The 22238-nt window shown below is 40.8% G+C and overlaps 3 protein-coding genes across 3 annotated transcripts in view; 1 reads left to right on the top strand and 2 right to left on the bottom strand.

The window, feature by feature from the left end:
• Positions 1 to 1443: 1443 nt before the first annotated feature.
• Positions 1444 to 8171, top strand: LOC118407532 (bcl-2 homologous antagonist/killer-like). Its single transcript, XM_035808009.1, has 7 exons — positions 1444 to 1746; positions 2257 to 2483; positions 3022 to 3092; positions 3448 to 3591; positions 4299 to 4343; positions 4504 to 4696; positions 5263 to 8171. The coding sequence occupies exons 1-7, from the start codon at positions 1488 to 1490 to the stop codon at positions 5371 to 5373; spliced, it is 1050 nt and encodes a 349-aa protein (XP_035663902.1). The 5' UTR covers positions 1444 to 1487; the 3' UTR covers positions 5374 to 8171.
• Positions 8172 to 11570: 3399 nt separating this feature from the next.
• Positions 11571 to 19098, bottom strand: LOC118407531. Its single transcript, XM_035808008.1, has 7 exons — positions 18688 to 19098; positions 18091 to 18264; positions 16653 to 16853; positions 16180 to 16286; positions 12742 to 13893; positions 12024 to 12146; positions 11571 to 11748 (listed from the first exon to the last, which is right to left on the bottom strand). The coding sequence occupies exons 1-7, from the start codon at positions 19096 to 19098 to the stop codon at positions 11571 to 11573; spliced, it is 2346 nt and encodes a 781-aa protein (XP_035663901.1).
• The window catches only part of LOC118407530, a 6960-nt gene continuing 3654 nt past the window's right edge, over positions 18933 to 22238 (bottom strand). The window contains exon 3 of the mRNA XM_035808007.1: positions 18933 to 19740. Coding sequence (XP_035663900.1) covers positions 19516 to 19740 — 225 coding nt within the window. The 3' untranslated portion in view covers positions 18933 to 19515. The remainder of the gene's footprint in view (positions 19741 to 22238) is intronic.

Raw genomic sequence — 22238 nt, 5'->3', positions numbered from 1 at the left:
GTTTACTGAAGCCTGGGCAGCTGGGATGAACTTGAACTTCAGAACCTATATTGTAGCAAATTGGGTTATAATTTATATCAAAGACTTTAATGTTTAATGTTTATGTATCAGTGTTGCAGTTATGAGGATACAAATAAGTTTCTGGCCAGAAATGTAAATTTGGATATTATGTATCAGTAATTGGTTTGTTTGATGTAAATATGGCTTCAGCTGGGTTGTTATGGAAATATTACAGTTTGCAGGATGTTGGCAAATGTGGAGATAGTTGTCTTTGCTTATAAAGGATATTGAATAAAGAGACTCTTTTACACAACCATTGACGTACCAACCTGATGAGACTAGTCACAGATATACTAAAGGTGGTTCTGATCACTGGTGTAAGTTTTCATGACTTCAGTTCTTTCTTATTGTCTTCCTTCTGAACACCTTAAGGTGTCCCCGAAAGAGAAGAACAGTACAAATGTAACTACTGTTCTTTAATCTTACCTCCTTCCTTCAGAACGTCTTGAGACTTCCCCACCATGTCTGAGACACAGAAGAACAGTAGATAACCCATAACTACAGTTCTTTAATCTTACCTCCTTTCTTTAGAACGTCTTGAGACTTCCCCACAATGTCTGAGACACAGAAGAACAGTAGATAACCCATAACTACAGTTCTTTAATCTTACCTCCTTCCTTCAGAACGTCTTGAGACATCCCGCCATGTCTGAGACACAGAAGAACGGTAGATAACCCATAACTACAGTTCTTTAATCTTACCTCCTTCCTTCAGAACGTCTTGAGACTTCCCCGCCATGTCTGAGACACAGTCTGAGGAGAAGATAATTCTCACTTTCACTTTCTTCCGTACAGAACGTCTTAAGAAATCCCGCCATTTCTGAGACACAGTCTGAGGAGAAGATTCTCACTTTCACTTTCTTCCCTTCAGAACACCTTAACACGTCCCTGCCATGTCTGAGACACGGTTTGAAGAGAAGAAGATTCTCACTTTCACATTCTTCCCTTCAGAACGTCTTAAGACTTCCCCGCCATGTCTGAGACACAGTCCGAGGAGAAGAACAGTAGATAACCTATACAAATGTCTACAGTTCTTTAATCTTACCTCCTTCCTTCAGAACGTCTTGAGACTTCCCCACCATGTCTGAGACACAATCTGAGGAGAAGAAGATTCTCACTTTCACTTTCTTCCCTTCAGAACACCTTAAGAAATCCCCGCCATGTCTGAGACACAGTCCGAGGAGAAAAACAGTAGATAACCTATACAAATGTAGCTACAGTTCCTTAATCTTACCTCCTTCCTTCAGAACATCTTAAGACGTCCCGCCATGTCTGAGACACAGTCTGAGGAGAAGAAGTTTCTCACTTTCACTTCCTTCCCTACAGAACACCTTAAGAAATCCCCGCCATGTCTGAGACACAGTCTGAGGAGAAGAAGTTTCTCACTTTCACTTCCTTCCCTACAGAACACCTTAAGAAATCCCCGCCATGTCTGAGACACAGTCTGAGGAGAAGAAGGACCCGCCAGCCACAGAACCGGCGCCGGGAACCGGACACCACATCGTCCCCCCCGGTCACCACGTGGCCACGCCCGCCGACCACCATGCCCCCGCTCACCATGGTTACCAGCACGGCAACACCGATCACCATGGCATCATGGATCACCATGGCAACCTCGATCACCATGGTAACATAGATCACCATGGCAATGGGCATGGGTCAACGGCACCCGGGCACTTCTTATATGGTGGGTTCCAGTTCTCTTGTCGATGATTTCGTCATTAATATGTTTGTTTTACTTTTGTACGCAGAAAGAACTGGCAAAAGCAATGATGATGAATGCATTTTTAATCATCATTGTCAAGTTACGAGGTGTACCAGTGTGCCACATAAACTGTTGAAAAGAAGAAAGAAAACTTTTTATTTTTCCCTATCAGGGAAAACAAATTACATACTAATATATGATAATTGATTTTGACAGAAAGACTGAGACTGAAATTGTCTACTATAGTACTAGGATGAGCTTGACTGCATTTTGATACAAGTACACATCTTACAGAAAAAAATCCAAACAATTCTGCTGTACAAATGTTAGATAGGACTCATTCCTCAAGCTACCAACATCTTTCACGCTGCAGTCGTCCCTTAGTATGACTCCTGGAGCCGCATAGGTCTTGTTAAAGAACTTTTATTCAGCCTGGTACCCAAATTCTGCTGTACAAAGATTGCCAAAATCCTGTAAATTTTTTCTACGTAGGTTCAGACCAGAACATCCTGACAGACATCCCCGGGCTGGGGGGCGAGGAGGAACCCCAGAGGGAGGAGGAACAGCAAACACAACAGCCTGCAGCCTCCCGGGGGGAGGAGCAGCAGCAGGCAGAAGAGCCGCTCGTGCGCTCCCCACAGGAGACGGAGGAAAACGTAGCGGCGCAGACGGAGAGCGTCGTCCGCGACTTCCTGTTCCAGAGACACCAGCGGGAACAGGCGCGGGAGGCTCAGGTCGGGGAGTGTACGCCGTCCATGCCCGAACTCACGCCGGATATCAACCCGCTAAGGTAATGCGATATGTACGGTATATACAGTATGTACGGTATGTCGGTATGTACGGGTATGGTTTATGAACAGGTGCGGGAGGCTCAAGTCGGGGAGTGTACGCCGTCCATGCCCGAACTCACGCCGGATATCAACCCGCTAAGGTAATGCGATATGTACGGTATATACAGTATGTACGGTATGTCGGTATGTACGGGTATGGTTTATGAACAGGTGCGGGAGGCTCAAGTCGGGGAGTGTACGCCGTCCATGCCCGAACTCACGCCTGATATCAACCCGCTAAGGTAATGCGATATGTACGGTATATACAGTATGTACGGTATGTCGGTATGTACGGGTATGGTTTATGAACAGGTGCGGGAGGCTCAAGTCGGGGAGTGTACGCCGTCCATGCCCGAACTCACGCCGGATATCAACCCGCTAAGGTAAGGACGATATGTACGGTATGTACGGTATGGCGTACGAACAGGCGCGGGAGGCTCAGGTCGGGGAGTGTACGCCGTCCATGCCAGAACTCACGCCGGATATCAACCCACTCAGGTAAGGACGATATGTACGGTGTGTACAGTATGTATGGTATGGCGGTATGTACAGTATGTACGGTATGGCGTACAGGTAATGTGATATGTACGGGTATGGTTTATGAACAGGTGTGGGAAGCTCAGGTCGGGGAGTGTACGCCGTCCATGCCCGAACTCACGCCTGATATCAACCCGCTCAGGTAATGCGATATGTACGTATGTACGGTATGGTGTACAGGAAGTTTTCTGACAGTTGAATCTATGTGTGACATTTTCCATCATGCTTTGATCTGAATCTAACTGTGACATTTCCCATCATGCCCTGCTTTGAATCTATGTGTATGAATGACATTTCCCATGATGCCGTTCCCCAGCCGTGAGAGCGAGGTTGGGCGGAAGCTGGCGATGATCGGAGACGAAATCGAGACCCGCTACGAGAGCGAGTTCAAGGCCATGATCAAGACGCTGCGAGTCACCCCGTCCACCGCGTACGAGGCATTCGCTGGTGTCGCTCGAAGGTCAGTCAAGGTCACATGCTTTGTGGTAGCCCTATTTATATTCAAGCTTAACTGCTATTCATAGATACAATCAAACCTAACCAAGAAAAAAAACACTCATGGGACGGATATAAAATCTGGTCTATGTTCAGTTCAGTTCAGTTCATCCTCTTGGAGGTGACACCTGTGTCTCCACTCGTTTCTGTCCAGCATTACTGATCGGAGTTCTCATGAATGGTCTATGACTGGTCATTAAAGACACGTTAATGTATGTTAAAAGTGGTCACATTGGCCATGTATGAATGTGCTCAGTAGTACAGGTTTAACTGTTATAGTAGCAAAGTTTTCTAAAATAATAACCAAAGGTTCAAACGAATGATTGCATGGTATAAACTGTATGAACTGAACTGACCGACATGTATGACACAGATGTGCCCATGTAACATTGAGGGATTTCACAGCAGGTTTTTCTCATGGCCTAGTCTGCGTAACACAAACTCTGCTGTCCAGGGCTGGAACTTTCCCCTTCTATAAGGCTGGTAGGATGTTGGGCGGGCTGCTATAACTATAAGTGAGATCTTATCAAGCTACCCCTCACCCATATGTAGGTCATTCCAAGAGCGAATCAACGTGGGCAGAATAGGTGCACTGCTGTGAGAGATAATGTAGCATAGGCTCATGTGACATAAACTTTGATAAAGGGATCTAACAGTAAGTTTTGTTGGCAGGTTATTCCGAGACGGCATCAACTGGGGCAGGATAGTTGCGCTGCTGTGAAAGATTGTGTAACACAGGCTAGTGCTAGTGGATTTTACCGTATGTTTCCCCTTCCTGTAGGTTATTCCGAGACGGCATCAACTGGGGCAGGATAGTGGCTCTACTGTGAAAGATTGTGTAACACGAGTGCCCATGTAACATGAGTTTAACAGTAAGTTTTGTTTGTAGGTTATTCCGAGACGGCATCAACTGGGGCAGGATAGTTGCGCTGCTGTGTTTCGGGTATCGGATGGCGGTGGACGTGCTCGAGCGGGGAATCCCGGACTTCGTGCGGCAGATCATCAAGTATGTCGTCAAGTTCATCGTCTCCGAGCGGATAGCCAGGTGGATCGCCGAGCACGGCGGATGGGTGAGTTTGTTTGTTTGTTTGTTTGTTTGTGTGAAACTTTATTTATTCATGAGAAGCTCAAATCGGCCTGCAGACTGCTTTTCATTGAGGTCGTGAGGGAAGAGGTAAGGGTCAGATAGCATATAACAGAGATAGCAAAATACCCCCTGCTGATGAAATGGGCTCTTCCAAATCCTGTCAGAATTCTGCCGAGGTTGTCAGATTTTAGACTGTTCCACTTGATGAATAGGGGTCTTGGTACATATATCTCATAGCCAGGTCTCTCAAATAGCCAGGTGATAGCCGAGCACGGCGGATGGGTGAATACCCCCCTGGTGATGAAATGGGCTGTTCCAAATTGTTGGCTGTTCCAGTCATGGTTGTCAGATTTTAGACTGTTTCACTTGATGTACAGGGGTGTTTTTTAATTAATTTTTATCTATCGTGCACAAACTTAATTCTGGGATCTATTTGTATGAATATTCTATTTTCATAAAGAAAACTATAACTCCTTGTCAATGAAATTGCTAGCTGCTAAAATATTGAAAAGTTTTGAAGGAAATTTTTCATGTTTTGTGTTCCCCCAGAGAGGCGTCCTGAGCTACACACTGAACGAGGGTTTCCAGGCGCTGGGCACAGTCTTCGTGGTCGCTGCAGTTACAGTCATCGCCGCCGTGTGGCTCTTCAGACGGTCATAGAACCACCAGCAGGTGCCCTCTCGAACCTCCCCACGTCAGGAATGGTACAGTCTGAAATTCAGGCAGGCTGATCATACTTAGGATAATACCACTTCAGTTGTAGGGATGCCAGGATAGATACATGTATTCTCTGTACCATATTGATCAATTTGTGATTCACCCCGTAACTGAAGTGGTAGGTTCTACGTTTAGCTGGGGGTTGTGAGGTTTGGATGATGCCACTTTGGTGAAGGAGGGGACACGGCTGCTGGTATTTTATGGACCAAGTTTTTGGGTTGTGCTATGTTGAGGGAGGGGTGTTGTATGATAGCCGAGGTAGAGGCTAGTTTGGCTGGTGCTGGGAGGGCAGACTTGCAGGACTGTTAACTGGGGTTTGGGCAGGAAACAGGGAGGAAATAGTCGAAGTATGGTATACAGTCAAACCTGCACATGAAGCCCATACAGGACCAATACAATCAAAGGTATATGTCAAACCTGCCCAACAAGACCACTTTGGACCAATACAATGTAGTCTATACTACAGGACACAGATGTTGGTAGGGAAAATTATGTAAGGGACCAGCAAAAAGTGGTCGCATTTGCCAAATGGTCACTTGTACAGGCTTGACTGTATTCTGATCCAAAATTGGAAGATTTGATGTTTTTGGAAAGTATTAGAGGCAACTTCGATGCCTGTTGTAGATGTTTTCATTGATAAGTTGTCAGGAAGTTGGCATTGAGGAAAGGTTTTGATACTGAAAAAGGCACCTGATGTTTTAGCCATGAAAATAATGTTCTCTGCCACCTTTAGTTGGCAGCCCTGCATGGCACATGATATAACAAGCCATTTGTTAGGATCTGGTTTGGGCCAGGTGACCTGTGACCTGTAAAACTGACCTGTGACCTGACTTTTGACCTGTCCTTGACATGTCAGATGGCTCAAGCAAGGGTTAAGAGAAGTTCTGAAAAATTAACTTGTCTTGGACAGAAATATTTGATTTTTTTGGCTTTTGGAATGTCCACTGAGGTGGGAAGGTGTCAAAGGTCACCCTTGTCCAATCAGAGACTGAGAAGAGTTTGATTGACAGGACGGGAGTTTATGAGAAAGTGCTTAGAAAAGAACAGTAAATAACTTAACTGTCAAGTTTTAGGGAAAAATGATTTTAGGCTAGAGGCTCCAAGAGTTGCTATTAATGTAGGCCACCCCTATTGTGTAATGGTTGTGCCCAAAATTTGTATGATTGGAAGGGGGAATGACCCAATGAATAGCTGAAATGGGGGTGGTCAGGATGTGCTCTATAGGAATAAGTTCCACCCAGGTTCAGACCTTTTGGGAAGATTGTAGGCTGCGAGAAGAGCCTAAAAATATCATATCATAAGACTGAAGTATTTTCCTATGTCTACATGTTTATATGTGTCAGTCTGGGCTGGGAGGGAAACAACATGGCCGCTTCTCATAGAAGTGTTCAAGGTCATTCATATTGTTATCGAAGGTCAAATGAAGACAAGGTCACACAGTATTCATCAAGGTCATCGTACTGTGAATCGTGATCTTTTTCTGGTTAAAAATGTACAACAGGGTATTTGTAACTGTGTACTTGACAAGTGATGCGGATTTCCGGCAAAATTTGAAGAAAAAATCTGGAAAGTCTGAAAAAATCTGGTTCTTTCCATATCATTATGGATTCAGGAAGGCTGTAAATTTGCTCTGCATAAAAATTCCAGGATTGACGGAATTCCTGTCAGGAAAACTCAGGAAAATTCTGCTGAATAAGATCAGCTGCATCAAAACTGTTTCTTTCACTGGCGCAAAACAATAAGCTTTAGCTGCAGTGTTCATTCTTCGTATAGCGATGAAGACCTCAGCTTGCTTTGGTGTCTCCTATGAATGATAAACACGTGGTCACTTCGAACTCAGGATCATTTGCAGGATTAAAGTTTCAGGAAAGTCAACGCAGAAAAATAAACTTAAAGAATTAATGAAAACAAAACTTGTGTGCAAGCAATAATCATCAAAGTCATCACTCACAAAATCAACCTAATTCAGGGATCAAAACATTTACTACACAAAATCATGACTGGATTAAAGATAGAAAAACAACCAGCAAAACCTCCCAGCCCAGACTGATTCCAGCTGACCTGTTCTGACTGTATTTGTGAGAAGTTGCAGAACTTTATAAAGAATATTTGTGATGCCTTATCAGTTGTTTCATGTGAATCTACTTTAGCAGAGGAATGATAACTACGTAAGTTCTGTTGTAAAAGTCTTGTTTTTTCGCATACCAGAATTGTAACGTTTTTTTCGCTGTTTAAGTTGGAGGGTATGTATGGGGGATTCTGCTGCAGGTGTCATGGAATATTACGAACAAAGGGAGAGAAAGTTATGTCGATGTTATTGTTTTTGTGACCAAATCTACAAGTTTCAGATCATTTTTCAACAGGAAACAGTTTCTCGACAATCATGTTTTCTTCTCAAGGCCAAATTTGATGTTGTATTCAGGTCAGCTGACCATTTGTGACCAATCAAACACTCGTCTGGGCTGCCACATAATGTCTTTGCAAGCTGCAGTTCTGACTCAGTCCTCTAGGTGGAGCTTGTGTCTAAATAAGCAAATGTGTGTCTTCTATTCCACAATTTCACCAGGAAAATGTTTAGAATAGGTGCCTTTTGGACGCTTGCTGCTTGTGACTGTCGCTTAGTGCCTTTTGGGAACAACTTTTCTTTTAACACAGTGCTTTTTACCGAGCTTGCTCCTCTTACAAGTGTTTCTCACTGCAGTCTTCTAAAATACATCCCGACCTTCCTCTGCCCTTGTGTTCTATCCACCGCCACAGACGTGAAAGCCCCTCTGTGGTGGCCCCTTCAGCAAAGCACAGTGCCTGGTGTTTGTGTGATATCACTGCAAACTTGCAGGCATCGGCAAGATGAAGGCATCTGTTTTGATTTTTGGTGCCATCCTGCTATTGTTTGATCACTTAGGTGTAAAAACTGTTGCAAAGCACAGTGACACAGGCATTGCTGACTGCCCAGTTTGATAACTTTATGAAATATTTATCAGTTATTTTTCACGTAAATCTGTGCTTAAAAGAGCGCTGAGGTGGTCAGTTTTGTGGTTGGAAGAAATTCAATGTTATGTTTGCCATCAGATGATTTATTTGGAAGGTTTTTGTTGTTCATATTTGAGCACAGTAGTTGGTTGGTACTTATACATACTTTCAGCAGCCTTTTTCTGTAGTACAATTGCACCACGTAGCATTTGTATCTAGTCACTTCTTGTCACAGTTTTCGGTTCGTTATTTAGATATTTTCCTCGAGTCCACTGTTCTGAAGACTAATATAGTCCATGTGTATGGTAAAGTGACATAGACTATGTATCAGTCTTAGGGTAGCCAGCTGAATGATGAGAGTTTATTACATGGATTGTGTGTTAACTCTTTTGGAAACAATGTCTTCAGGCACAGGAATGATAAGAAAACGACAAGATGGAAAAATGAGTGGAACCGGCTCAGACCCGACATAATGACTGGTCTTGGAAACTGCTGATATAACGTGGCACAAGATGAAGCTGTGTATAACCTTGTATTTGCATGGACCAAACCAAGATGGGAAAGTTTTAGGGTCCAATCATATGATCATTACGTGACCTTAATTTCCTTAGTATTAAAATGGACAAATTTCGCCAAATCTACAGTTTTTCTAGCTTAATGCAAAATTGCATTTTCTACAACATTTCTTGGTAAAAATTAATGAAAACTTTGACTCCCTCATGAGGTATGTTGCCCTTGACCTGCACTTGTCCTTGACCTTCTGAACTTCCCAATATGGTGGCCACCTGTTAGTAACCAGCATGCTTTGTGAATCCAACATGGCTGCTAACCAGTTAGGGGCGTGGTCGGCTGTTTCCATGACGATGGAAGAATAGAACAGTGAGTAGAAAATCAGCAGTTTTGGTATTTTGATACCCAAGGAAGCGTAATATGATTATTATCAACCATTTTCTGTGAAATTTATGGTGGATTATCTACTGCTTGATGCAGAGTTATTATTATGACATGTTTTTGTGTACTATTATTATGGAGAAGTCTTGTTCAGTAAATTTGATGTCAGCGATGTACGTGAATAATTCAGAATAAATACAGCTGGAAAATCCAAGAGTGTATGTGCAATTTGTTTCCATTAGTTGCCTCTGTAGTTTTTTTTAGTTTTTTTTTTTTTATGACAAAGACAGTATTACTAATCAGTACTGGTTAAATTGCATAATGAGTTGACATATTTTGTTAATTAATTGGTCATAGCTTCAATACTTAGAGGTTAACATGGGTTTACAGAGGTATGATGCTTTGCTGCTTATATTGGACCAAAGTTCAGAAATATCCATTGAAATATCTTGACAAAGATACAAGCAGATGTGAAAAGAGACATAATTGTAGTATGTACTACCAGTAGTATGTGCTAAAGAAGTCTACAACCACAGACAATATTTTTCCCTTCGCACCTTTTTATTCATATGATATGCCACAATTTGCTGTGTAGCAATTGTATGACTTAAACCCTACATAATTACATGTAGTTTCTCAATAACACTTTGTTGAATTATCACTGAACAATTAGGTGACTGTATGTCACATCAGGGTCTGACTCAGGTTCTATTCCACTCTTCAGCTAGGCATCACCGCTAACAATTGCTATCCCAAACATAGTATTCTCTCTCAGAGGAAGTGGACTAAATGTAACAAGACTTATTGGATACAGAGAATTTAACTGTTATACATGACTAGAATTCTGAAGTTGCTTGGTGAGAAGCTTTCAGACTGCATCCGCTATCTAAACTGGACTTCAAGCTAGAAAGAGGTAACCAGCATGTGAATGCATCATTTGCAATTGCAGTATGTACAAAGGGCAGATGAGGATATCCACACCTACATTATGCAGATGACATCATTGATAACAGGTATGTAACATTCTGATTATTTCACCTTAGGCACATATTAAGCACAATCAATGTACACACTGTAGCATTGAAGATGTAGCTAGCAAGTACTCCACTCCAAAGATTATGTCTAATAATTAATACAATGATGCTTGTTTACATTTTTTGTACCTCTGATTACATTTCTTAGGCGAGCTTTATACTGGCTATGGTTGAAGGTTAACACATAACGGTTAACATTAACACAAAGGAAAATGCAGGTAGTAACCATTTAAAAAATCAATGGTATTTAGGTATGTGGCATTTTGATTTGCATGCAATAGTAGTATTTTGCGCCATGAGCGGCCCACTATGCTTCTGAATATGTGTCTAAAGATAGCCGTCACTGTAGCAAAGCATCACGTGACAGTTCTCAATATAAAGCTGGCCTTAGCCAGTGTAATACAACCTCAGAATTTCAAAAACACCATCTGGCAATATGTTCATAATGTGCCTACACTGATATCCCAACCTCTAGCAGTGACATCCCCGCTATCCTGTCCCTGCAGTTTTCTGCTGTGGGACGAAGGCCTGGGTTCCTCCTCAGACAGTCGTTGATGAGCTTCCGCCACTCAAGGATGGGGGGCGCTCCTCCATCCCATGATGGCAGCGGAAGTTTTTTGCCGACGTTGAGTGGCAGGGCCTTTTGCAACTGTGAGTCGTAGCCCGGCTCTTCCTGCAGAAATTCAAAAAGGTTTGGAATATTTCAGTTGACCAACCATTCAAATCTGATTACTTTTCTAGGAAACTACCAGCAATCTGGCAAATCCAGATATTCCTAAACAGACGTGGAAAGCAAACACATACCTTGCAGTATATGGTCCGTCCGTACCACATCTCTAGCAGGATGAGGCCCAGGCTGTAGATGTCTGCACTCTTGTCGTACTTCTTCTGTGCCTTTACTTCAGGTGCCGTATAGAGGGGGGTCCCTTCCAGAGACTGTGCGTAGTTCCTTTCTCGCTTTGTACTTCCGAGATCAGCAAGTTTGACCACTCCTTTTTCTGTTACCTGAATAAAAGGATCAATGGAATCAACATATTTGAAGTTGCAGTTTCAACATCATCACCAGGAATTTAGTCTTCCACTAATGGGTACATTGAATCCTTGTTACTTTGAGAGATCAGTTGACCTGATCTGTGCACAATGATGTTCATGACATTGTACATTTTTAAATCTTTTTAGATTTCATTTTGAAAGTCCCATGACAGTGATAAGGTAAATGCATTAAAACTCAGCTCAAAACTAGTCTCAATATTCTGCAAACAAACATACCAGAACATTGCTGAGTTTGAGGTCCCTGTGGATGTACCCTTCACCATGGATGTGCTTGAGCCCCTCACACAGCTGTACTGCCAGGTTCTGGGTGTAGCTGAAGGCTGCTGCCTGCTTCTCTGGGTCAGAACCCCACCAGGCTGGGCTTTTTTCTCTGGGAAATAGAAATGACATCAGATGTAATTTATATATACATGTACCAGAGACTACTGCACTAATGGCAAACATCCTGACAGGCAGAAATCACAAGTAAAAGTAAAAAATCTTGGCACAAACAAACTTGATTTTGATCCCACCCTTTTTGAATGTGCAATCAGAAAGCTAGTCTACTACTCTCTTTTCATTGGATGGACAAGAACAGGCCAAAAGGCACAAGGAAAACAAGATAATTTCCATTGGAAACATAATAAGGTTTGCTGGCCAGCTTACTCAATCTTTGCCTCAAGTGTGCTCGGGCAGTACTCCATCACCAACCCCAGGGTCTGCTTTCCTGCTTTGTCTTTGCCAAACACTGTTCCATAGTATTTGACAATGTGCTGTCCTCCCAGCTCCCTGAAACCAACGTTGAATATTATGTCAGAGTATGCAGTTGTTATATCATATTTACTATGAGAACATCATTTGCAAACAGGGTTTGTCCTGAGGTCTAGGTTCAAGATCTGCCCATTCATTTTTGCTAATATTATGTCATTTGGCAGCCCTTGAAAAAGCCAAATAAAGATCAATCAACTACATGCCTCTGATAAGGGTATCATTTACTTTTTGAAATCCAATTCTTGTACCTCTGAAGTAAAAAATTGCTTCAAGTTTAATTGTGTTGACAGAATTCATTAAAAGATGAAGGGTATTTTATCGCCAATGCCAACATAAGACTTGGACTTCCCAAAAATTTTCTACTGTGAAGGAAATGAAGACCGTCAGTTGTTGCACAGTACAAACATTTGGGAGGTCCAAGTCTTTGTGTTGGTCATAGGATATCCTTCATTGTTAACTGAATTATTCCCCAACACATTGATAAATTAACGTGAAGCTAATTTGATTTGATAAAACCCTAAATCCTAATTGGAGATGTTGGTCTTAATATATGGACCTAAAACAAGTCTTTTAAGACAAGGGCATAAAAACATTTAAATTTATATGTTATCACCTGAGGTTTTCTGCTTCTCGAACAAAGTCTTCAGTCACTGTAGTCTCACGGTGTAGGATCTTTACAGCTGCCGTGAACGTGACTCCATCTTTGCTGACTTCCACTTTGTGCACATGTCCGTATGATCCAGCATTCTGAAAACTGTTACAGCAATGGGATAGATTCGTCATGTCAAACTCGTGTTTCTTGATGTTGTTGATGTAGAAGTCATAAAAGACCTCAGCCAGTCGGCAAACCTCTTGAGATTTTGGTTCATAGATTTTCTTTATTTTTTCTTTACTTCTTTTCTCTGATGCAGCGTCTTGGATGAGTTTCTGAACACGACGTTGAAGCTTGGGGACAGCATCTTTGCATGAGTTGTGAAAATCGATAAGTCCTTCGAAGTGTTTTATCACGACTGTCTTGAGGGCTATATCCTTTACCATTGCACCAAAGACCTGGTTGACAAAGTGACTGATGTATTTGTCCCTGTTGTCTGGACTTTCTGCCATCTTTAGTAGAGTTCCCTTCATGGCTAAGTTCAGCAGAGCCCCGATGGCATAACCGTGGTCAATGATCCTGTCCAGCGCAGACATGTAGGGTTCCGAAGAAAAGACACTTGCAGCTCGGAAGATGATGTCATTGAAAAACTTCCTGAGACGCTTAAGTTTTGAGTGCTTGGGTGGGAGGTTCAGCACTTCATCAATCACATTGTCTTGCTGTTTCAACAAGGCACCAAACTTTGTCTTGAACTCTTCCTTGAGTCGGATGTCCGCATCATGGATGCACTGGTTGAAGGCTGAGGCTCTTGGGTTATTCTCCAGCTGTGACTCAATCTCATCAGCAATGGCTGTTATCAGCCCTGTGGAACATACCTCACTATTGTCCACCTCTTGGAAGTCATCTGAATGCATTATCTTGCTCAAGACACTGTCCTTGACAGACTCATCCTGAAAGAACACCCTGAGAAGGCCCTCAGCTTCCCTCCTGGCAGCTTTCAACATTTCGCCTTGAGTCCTTTTGACTTGCTCTGCAATCTGATTGAACTTTTCAAGGCGACTCTTTGCTTTTTCCTTTGCCTCCTGTCTTTCTTCCTTTGTTCCATTATTAAAAGCACAATGCAGTTTCAGCCTGATGTACTGCCTTGCCTTCTGCAGCACAACTCCCACATGCCTGTTAAAATGAGATTATTCTATTTTAAGGCCATGCCAATTTCATTTGTTGTTTCTCGGATTTACCGACCCTATTTTTTCCGATTTGAAAAAAAAAATTCAAATAGATGTCCACACCTCGTGTTGACAAAATTTCACTGCCTCTCCTTTCTCACATTAACTATGGGCCTCAAATACCAGTAGCTGTACGTGCCTATTTTGGACGGTACATTTATCATTCTTCTTCAAACTTTGGACTTTGCTACCAGGGACCCCCTAAATGTTGAAAGTTTAGGTTTTCTTGTTCGATCTTTCCTACCCCCGACTTTTTGAAAAGTTTTTTTTTTTTTTCGACCGACCGACCGACCCAATTTTTTTCTGAAAATAATCCGAGAAACAACAAGTAGAATTGGTGTGGCCTAAGAGCAGAATAAATGAATCCTTTGCTGCTTGAAGTTGTTACTTTTAATGAGTTACTCACTTCCAAATGACATTGTCATAATGATGAATGGTGGAAAAATACATGATAGTCTTTGTAACATTTACAATACCTATTCACTGAAATCATGTTGTTTTTTGGGGATTTGTTGTAATTTTGTCTTAGACATACTCTGGTATTACCATATGTAGTTTGTTAAATGGCCTCATTTACTGTTCAGTGATGACAGAGCACATTGCACCGGCATTATGGCCAGACGGTCTCAATGAAATCAATTCAATGAATGAATGAAGACCTTTATTGCACATTTTTGCCCCACAGTGGGCTAAGTACAGGTCACATCATGATGGTAACAATCAATCATTGTTTATGTCACAGGGGAGATTGGAATCCAGGGGAATTCAGAATTCTCGTAATAGTGGAGATTGGAATTCCATTATGTCTCCTAGCAAAGATTGGAATTCTACCAACTTGAAGACAATTGTTGATTCTACCAGGAGAAATCCAGATAAGGTGAAATTGTTGGGGAAAATAGTCTCAATGATTTCACAACTTTTGCCACATATAACAAATGCATCTAAACAGAACGACAATTATGTAAAAATTAGTAGCTCTATTTTCATATTATCTGAAAGGCATTACCCATTCTTTGTCACTAGCCAATCAATTCTGCCATACGTTAAGCGTTGAGTAGATGTTGCAGTTATAAGCTGTCAACAACTAAAGGAGTCAATAAACAATAAGCCTGCATTTCAAACTATTCTAGGTGAGTCTCTTTATGTTTTAGTACCTATAGTCTTGCTAATAAGTACTGTTTATACTTTATTCTGTCAATTTATCCAATTTGGAACTGGCTTGGGGGAGGGAAATGAGCTCTTATGTATCAAGTCACTAACTTATAATGGTCGTATGTAAATGTCGCTGATTAACATATTGCTGACATTTGCATACGACCATTATGAGTTAGTGACTCAATGTTCTCTTTTTTCCAGTTAGCCTTGTTTTTTGCCAGTTTCTTCATATGAAATTGGCTTAAATGTTTTGCCAGAAAAAAATTGTTGTTTAGCTTGTTGAAATTCAGCAGTAGATTAAGATACTGCTATACAACATGTACACTGCACGAGTAGTATACAGCACACTAGTCTCAGTAGTATACAGAACATATTTAAGTATTATGCATTAACTAGTGAGTAGTATAGAATTCCAATCTGTCCTAGGAGAATTCTGGAACCTCCTAGGCGAGATTGGAATTCTGAATTCCCCTGGATTTCCAATTTCTCCTTTGTCATCTTCATGTATTGTGATGTTTTGCAGAATTACTGTTAGTAGAGATTGAATGAACTTTGGACTTTATTCAAATTGCAACATTAGACAATACAGTATGCTGCACCAGGCAGCAATATGCTGATGTTGTGCAGCATACACATTAAGGCACATACATAATACAATACAATAATAGTAATACATCATAATAATAATACAACATCATCATCATTATAATGATACAATGAAAATAATACAATTAAAATCAGAGCAAATAGCTATCAGTGGTTAATTAGTAGAAGGTTGGCGCAGCTGGAGTCTTTTAGTTGATACAATGTAAGAATGTAGTGCATCGGACACTTGTTTGTTTGTGGAGAGGTTATGAGCTGTGGATCCCTGGAGTAGGAGGGGCACGGTAGGTTGTTGTTGTAAGAGGTGTTGGACGGTGGATGTGAGGTTATGGCGGAGATCACAGTACAGGGGACAGTGTAGGAGGTAATGTGAGACAGTTTCAGACTGAATGAATCTCACTCAACATTTTATATCTGATCCATTAATTTTAAAGGTAAAAGTACACTTTCAGTTTGAATATCATGATTAACTCACTGATACTGCAGCTCCAGTTTGTGCTGCAGACTCTGTGGAAGCAGCTTGTCCAACCCGTCCAGCAGCCTGTCGAACTCTGGAGATAGCTTTCCTGTTGGACCAACAGCCTGCAAATAATAAAGATAAGTCACATTAGATGAGTACACATATTTGAATACATATGAGTACACATAAGTATTTGGACCGGAGGGCAGACATTAAAATTTTAAGATTAAATTACTTGAATGACTCTATGTTACCCAAAAGACCACATTTCTTAGTGTTATTATGTCTTTTATGCACTTTTTTATCATTTGCCAATCCTGTCATGATCACAACCAAATATAAGAATTGTGAGCTAGGATTGCACAGAGGGATTATGGAAGTGTAATATTATTGCAATTGCAAGTTTGTATGCTCTGAGTCTCCTTCCAATTACAAAGTACAAAACAAAGCATTTACATTTTGTATGTACCCTGTAAGATGAGTAGTACCTGTTTACATGAGAGAAAGAACACTTGATCATCTCTCAGCTCTGGGAAGTGGTCCTTAAGTTTCTTTAAGTAGTCTTTCTTCACCACTGCTCGCTCATTCTGGTCAACAACGTCCCACTTGTTGCAGACGAACATGGTGGATTCCAGGTCAAACACCTTTCCCCGTTTGTGGTTCTGGCACAACGTCAGCAGATAGGAAAGCTGAAGATGGAAAATCAATACTGATCAAATGATTTTGTATATGTAAAGACCATGGATTGTTTATCTTGGGTGTTTGACTCCGGTGTAATATTGGCCTCTTTTAGTGGGGAAATCTCTGGCCATGAAGGAACTAGAGTCCATTCCAAGACACTGTGCGAATGTTTGTTGCCATTGTTTAGAATTAATTTTAAAGTTTTGTCATTCTATGTCTGGGACATTTGATACTTCAGAAATTTTTTTTTAACACTGTTTCAACTTTATAAATATTTCTCTGGTCTTGTAAAACTTTGTAAATGGTCTTGTAAAACTTTGTAAATATTCATGGTGTGGAATTGGATACTTCTAATGGTTTCTAAATAATGATAACAGCATTCTACCATTATTTACCATTTTCTACCATTTTTTGTAAATGGTTCAATGGGCAATTTTTTTAAAAGAATTTAATTATTGTGACTCTTTATATTCAGATATTCTTTTATTCAAAATAATTCAGACTAATTACAAATATCACCTAAAACCCCTCATGGTGACTTGGAATGGACTCTATTCACACTTTGAAATTCACCTACAAAATCCGCAAAAGCTGTACAATCAACAACAGTGGACAATCATCATCATTTTATGGCCATAGATTTTGTTGCTACAATTATGATGACTTTTAGGATCATAAAATTCTTGTTACATGCTAGCCTATAATGCTGCGGTACCTGCAGCTGAAAAAGCTGATTTGGGGCCCTAGATTGTCTTTGTCTGAATAAGTGTCTAAATGAGTGTCATGTTTATATGTCAATACCAACAAACATACAAAATTCCATAACAATCCATCAAGAGGATCTTGACTTAGTGCAAAACACAAATACAAAAGCCAACAGCACCTACCACTGTACAAAACATCTTAATCAAATTGAATATGTTCTGTAGATACTGTGCCGGAACTACACACTGGCACGCACGCACGCACGCACGCACACTCAGCAAAACTATATAACGCCAGTTCACCTTTATCCGTGGGGTGACCTTTATCCGTTGTCTTTAAAACAGCACATTTAGGAGCATTAAGTCTGCGGACTGTGGTTTCAAATTTGCAATATTTTCAAAATGTTCCTATTTGAAACCACCTTTAGTTTACTTCATATCCCTAAATACTCTTTATTTCTTACAAACAACGGATATAGGTTACCCTCGGATAAAGGTGAACTAGCATTAATTCATGGAGATGACAAGTCACTGTACAAACCCCATCTCCATGCTCCATGCTACCGCCTCTTACTAACTTTGAAGCCTTTTTCATGGGAATGGCACTGTTGATCACATAGATGAAGGCACAGGTGGATGATAAGGCACCCGCCACAACTTCATCCATCTCTTCAGTTTCCTTGATACCAGGGCCATCAACCAGACATATCCCACCCTGAAAAATAGTTTATATATCAAAGTGTGCAAGCAATATTGCTTAGCTATAGGTATATGCAGGTTATTGTAATGTAATACTAATTATAGCATATTGAAAAGGATTTTAAAAAATGCAACTTGGCATCCATATGAGAACATCTGGATTTAATTTAGTGTAATTCTATCACAGCCACAATTATACTTACTTTTCAGTGTGTCAGCAGTCCTAGCTCAGAACAATACTGATCATTCTTCAGTGCCTGGGACCCACATGTATATTACAGCTCTGGTTTGACATACTACCGACACAGTGCAAGGTAAGAATGATTATGGCTGTGTGAAAAACTTCCCTATCCATTGATGATTACCAAGCAGATGAAATATTCAGGGAATAACATTACAGCAATGATGACAGGAAAGCATTAAAAGCACTCAGTCGGACCGTAAGAGCTTCAACAGGCCACTCTATGATCACTTTTTGGACTTCAGTTGTTTCTTCAGTTGTATCTTCAGTTGTTTCTTCAGTTGTTTCTTCAGTTGTATCTTCAGTTGTTTCTTCAGTTGTATCTTCAGTTGTTTCTTCAGTTGTTTCTTCAGTTGTTTCTTCAGTTGTATCTTCAGTTGTTTCTTCAGTTGTTTCTTCAGTTGTATCTTCAGTTGTTTCTTCAGTTGTTTCTTCAGTTGTTTCTTCAGTTGTTTCTTCAGTTGTATCTTCAGTTGTTTCTTCAGTTGTTTCTTCAGTTGTTTCTTCAGTTGAATCTTCAGTTGAATCTTCAGTTGTATCTTTTCTTTCCCAACTGCGCAGGTAGGAAGCAAGTTTCTCCTTTGCCTTGTCTTCATCTTTGAAATCCATTGTGTGCTGGCTGGTGCTAGCTGTTGCTGTAGCTTTAGCTGTAGTTTTCAGGTAGACCGTTGCCCTCTTTACTTCACCATACCTGATGTAGCACAGGGTAGATGTACAGGCCAAATTGGATACTGGTAAGATGCCCTCCCCTAGCAGCAAGTTGAGAAGGGTACTTTTCCCTGAAGAAGTCTCTCCTATAGATACATGAACATCATCAATACATTTGGATGCAGTGACATCAGGATACTCAGGGGTTATCAGAAAAAGCCCAGATGTGTAAAACGTTATAATGATAATGACACCTAGTCCAAACTCAATGTGCCAAATTAATACAATACATATCATTAGTTTTTTATCAAGAAAAAAGAAAACACAAAGAGACAGAACACAAGTTTCTGGAGTTGGGTTCCCCCCTAAAGTTGTTAATTACTCACCTACAACTAAGATGGGGCAGTCGTCGTTCTGTAGAAATGTCCGCACATTTTCCAAGATCACTTGGAGCTCGAGATCTTGACCAAACAATTCTTCCATCTTTTGTTTGTCATCATCCTCCATGGAGTCAACAAACTCCAATATTGAGTTGCAGATTTGCGTTAGACCTTCCCGCTTCTTCTTGTTCTCAGAGATAGCTTGCTGCAATGTCTTTGTAATCTGGCCAGAACAGGAGACCAAGACAGGAGTCAGAAAATCATGTTTTCAATCAATACTTTTACATGTACATTGTACATGCAGCATGAAGTCTGTGGCAAAATATACATGAGTGAAGTGTAATATGATATACAGCTATTTCCATTAGTGTGCTGAGATGTTGACTGCTCTAGTTTACCATATCTGTGGTTTCATCTAGATTAGATTAGCTGAAGCTAACAAAATTTAACAGATCTAAAAAGTATCTAAACAAAAAGACAATTATGTTCCAGATTCTGCAATTACATGTAACGTTATGCCATTTTCTTTAAAAGGCATCACCCTTCCTTTGTCACCAGCTAATCATAAATCCCTCTAATTGGTGGTGACATTAGACTTTGTACCTCCAGTGGTTGATAAAGGGTTAACGACCCCCCTCGAGGTGTATATGGTGTCATAACGCCTGGTATAACCACCTCTAACCAGTCTATTTATGAGGTGGTTATAGAAAAGGACCATATACACCGAGGAACAGGTGGGTCATTAATGTTATCTTTCTATAGCCTACCCAAACTTGCAAACTTCTGTATGACACATAGATCCCTTGGTACTGTACGTGTGAATTCCTTTGTGGAATTTCTAAAAATTCACATTTGTTCTTTAGTACATGAGGTTACATTTGTAAGAAGATTTACAGATTGCATTTTGAAACCAAATTTTCCACATGAAATATTCAAAACATTGCAGTCTTGGCATGTCTAACTTTTTCAAACATTTACTGTTACTGTATTCATGATCACTCCTCCCTGGGGGGTCTGGTCTTCCCTCCATGGTCTGTGCTATTCTGATTTTAGTGGTTACTCTCCAAGCAGAGGATAAGTTCCAGCTATTTTTTTTGTTGTTGTCGTTTTTATCGGGCTTTTTGTAATTTTTGCATGGTGTTGTTCATCATTGACTAAGGTACACATGTCACAATAACAAAATTCCCATCATTAATCATAAAGTCGTTTTGCAATTTTTACATAAATTATGCAAATAAGTTCCTCATTACCATATTTGGTATCTGCTTATATTCCACCTATCACAATTTACAAGTGTTACATTTATTGAAGTCCAGCTATTGCAAACAATGGAATTATACAATTCCCTCATTGATAATGCAAATTAAGTCCTCATTTGCATAAAATGCATATCATTATGAACATCTTTGCCCAAGCTATCTTTGTAAAAAAATCGTGACCATAGCATGTTCAGAACACCAAGATAGCAAAACCGGAAGTTGCGCTGCAGTACCAAGGGGAGCCGCTAGGGGGCCCAAAATCTAATCATTTCCAGCTTTCATCACACACTACCAACACACCAAGTATGAAACCAATCCACTCAACCGTTCATGAGTTATTTTGTTTACACACACACACACATTACTTCAGGACGAGGTAACAATATTTTTTCATCAATGTCTGTTCTGGCACCCAGTTCTTGCTGTGTACAATCTCATTACTGTAACGAGGCAATGCAGCGAACTCTATTAGATAAAACTTTTTGCCAGCACGCTTCGTCTGTTTGATGACACGTTGAGGAACATCGCTTGGCTGGTGAGGTAGTGCGATGGTCCAGTCTCGATAGAGTGTCCACTCCTCCTGTCACCGCTGTGGTAGCCGCTGTCGTAGCCGGTGTGTTCACTATCATCAGATGATACCGTCCCGGAGGACACATCTGTCCCTGTATCACTCTCGGAACCACTTTGGTCGCTGTCGGTTTCTTCTGTGGAGTCTCCCTGCTCGGAGCCCATCACAGATTCGGCGGCTTATAAATTGGTTATATAGTTACCTCCAAAATCGATTTCAACGTGTCGTTATCGACGGCCAGTCGTCAAACTGGTGCGGCATTTCTGCCGGCGTCCCCCAGGGTTCTATTCTGGGCCCCTTACTTTTTTTAGTTTACATTAACGATATTGTTGAAGGACTTGCCTCCCAGCCTATGCTATTTGCTGATGATAGCTCTCTGCTCCAAGTTATTGATAACCCAATTAACGACGCACTTTCGCTTAATTCAGATTTGGAAAAGATTCATTTATGGTCCACCAATTGGTTAATGGAACTAAACCCTGCTAAAACTGAAGAAATGTGCTTTACCTCCAAAAGAATTTATCCGGTCCATCCCCCTCTTTTTCTTAATAAAACCATGATAAAGTCAGTTTCTAGTCACAAGCATATTGGGGTTACTTTTAGCTCCAATATGTCTTGGCATCAACACATTGAAAGCATTGTCACCAAAGCCTCTAAAAGTGTCCAATTATTTAGTGTTTTAAAATTCAAATTATCCCGTCAGGTTCTAGAAAAAATATACAAGTCCTTTATACGTTGAATGAATGAATGAATGAATGAATGAATGAATGAATGAATGGTTTATTCGTTGCACAACACAACTTCAGTAAAAACATTTGGCAGCCAATTGGCTGAAATGCACGGTTTTTTTCCATCAAATCCTTAATACATCGAGTTAAAGACTATCTGATGAAT

The sequence above is a fragment of the Branchiostoma floridae genome, unplaced genomic scaffold (assembly GCF_000003815.2).
Source record: "Branchiostoma floridae strain S238N-H82 unplaced genomic scaffold, Bfl_VNyyK Sc7u5tJ_1421, whole genome shotgun sequence".
In the NCBI taxonomy this organism is placed as follows: Eukaryota; Metazoa; Chordata; class Leptocardii; order Amphioxiformes; family Branchiostomatidae; genus Branchiostoma; species Branchiostoma floridae.
Note: the sequence above shows the minus strand (reverse complement) of the source record. Positions and strands in the feature narration are given on the sequence as shown.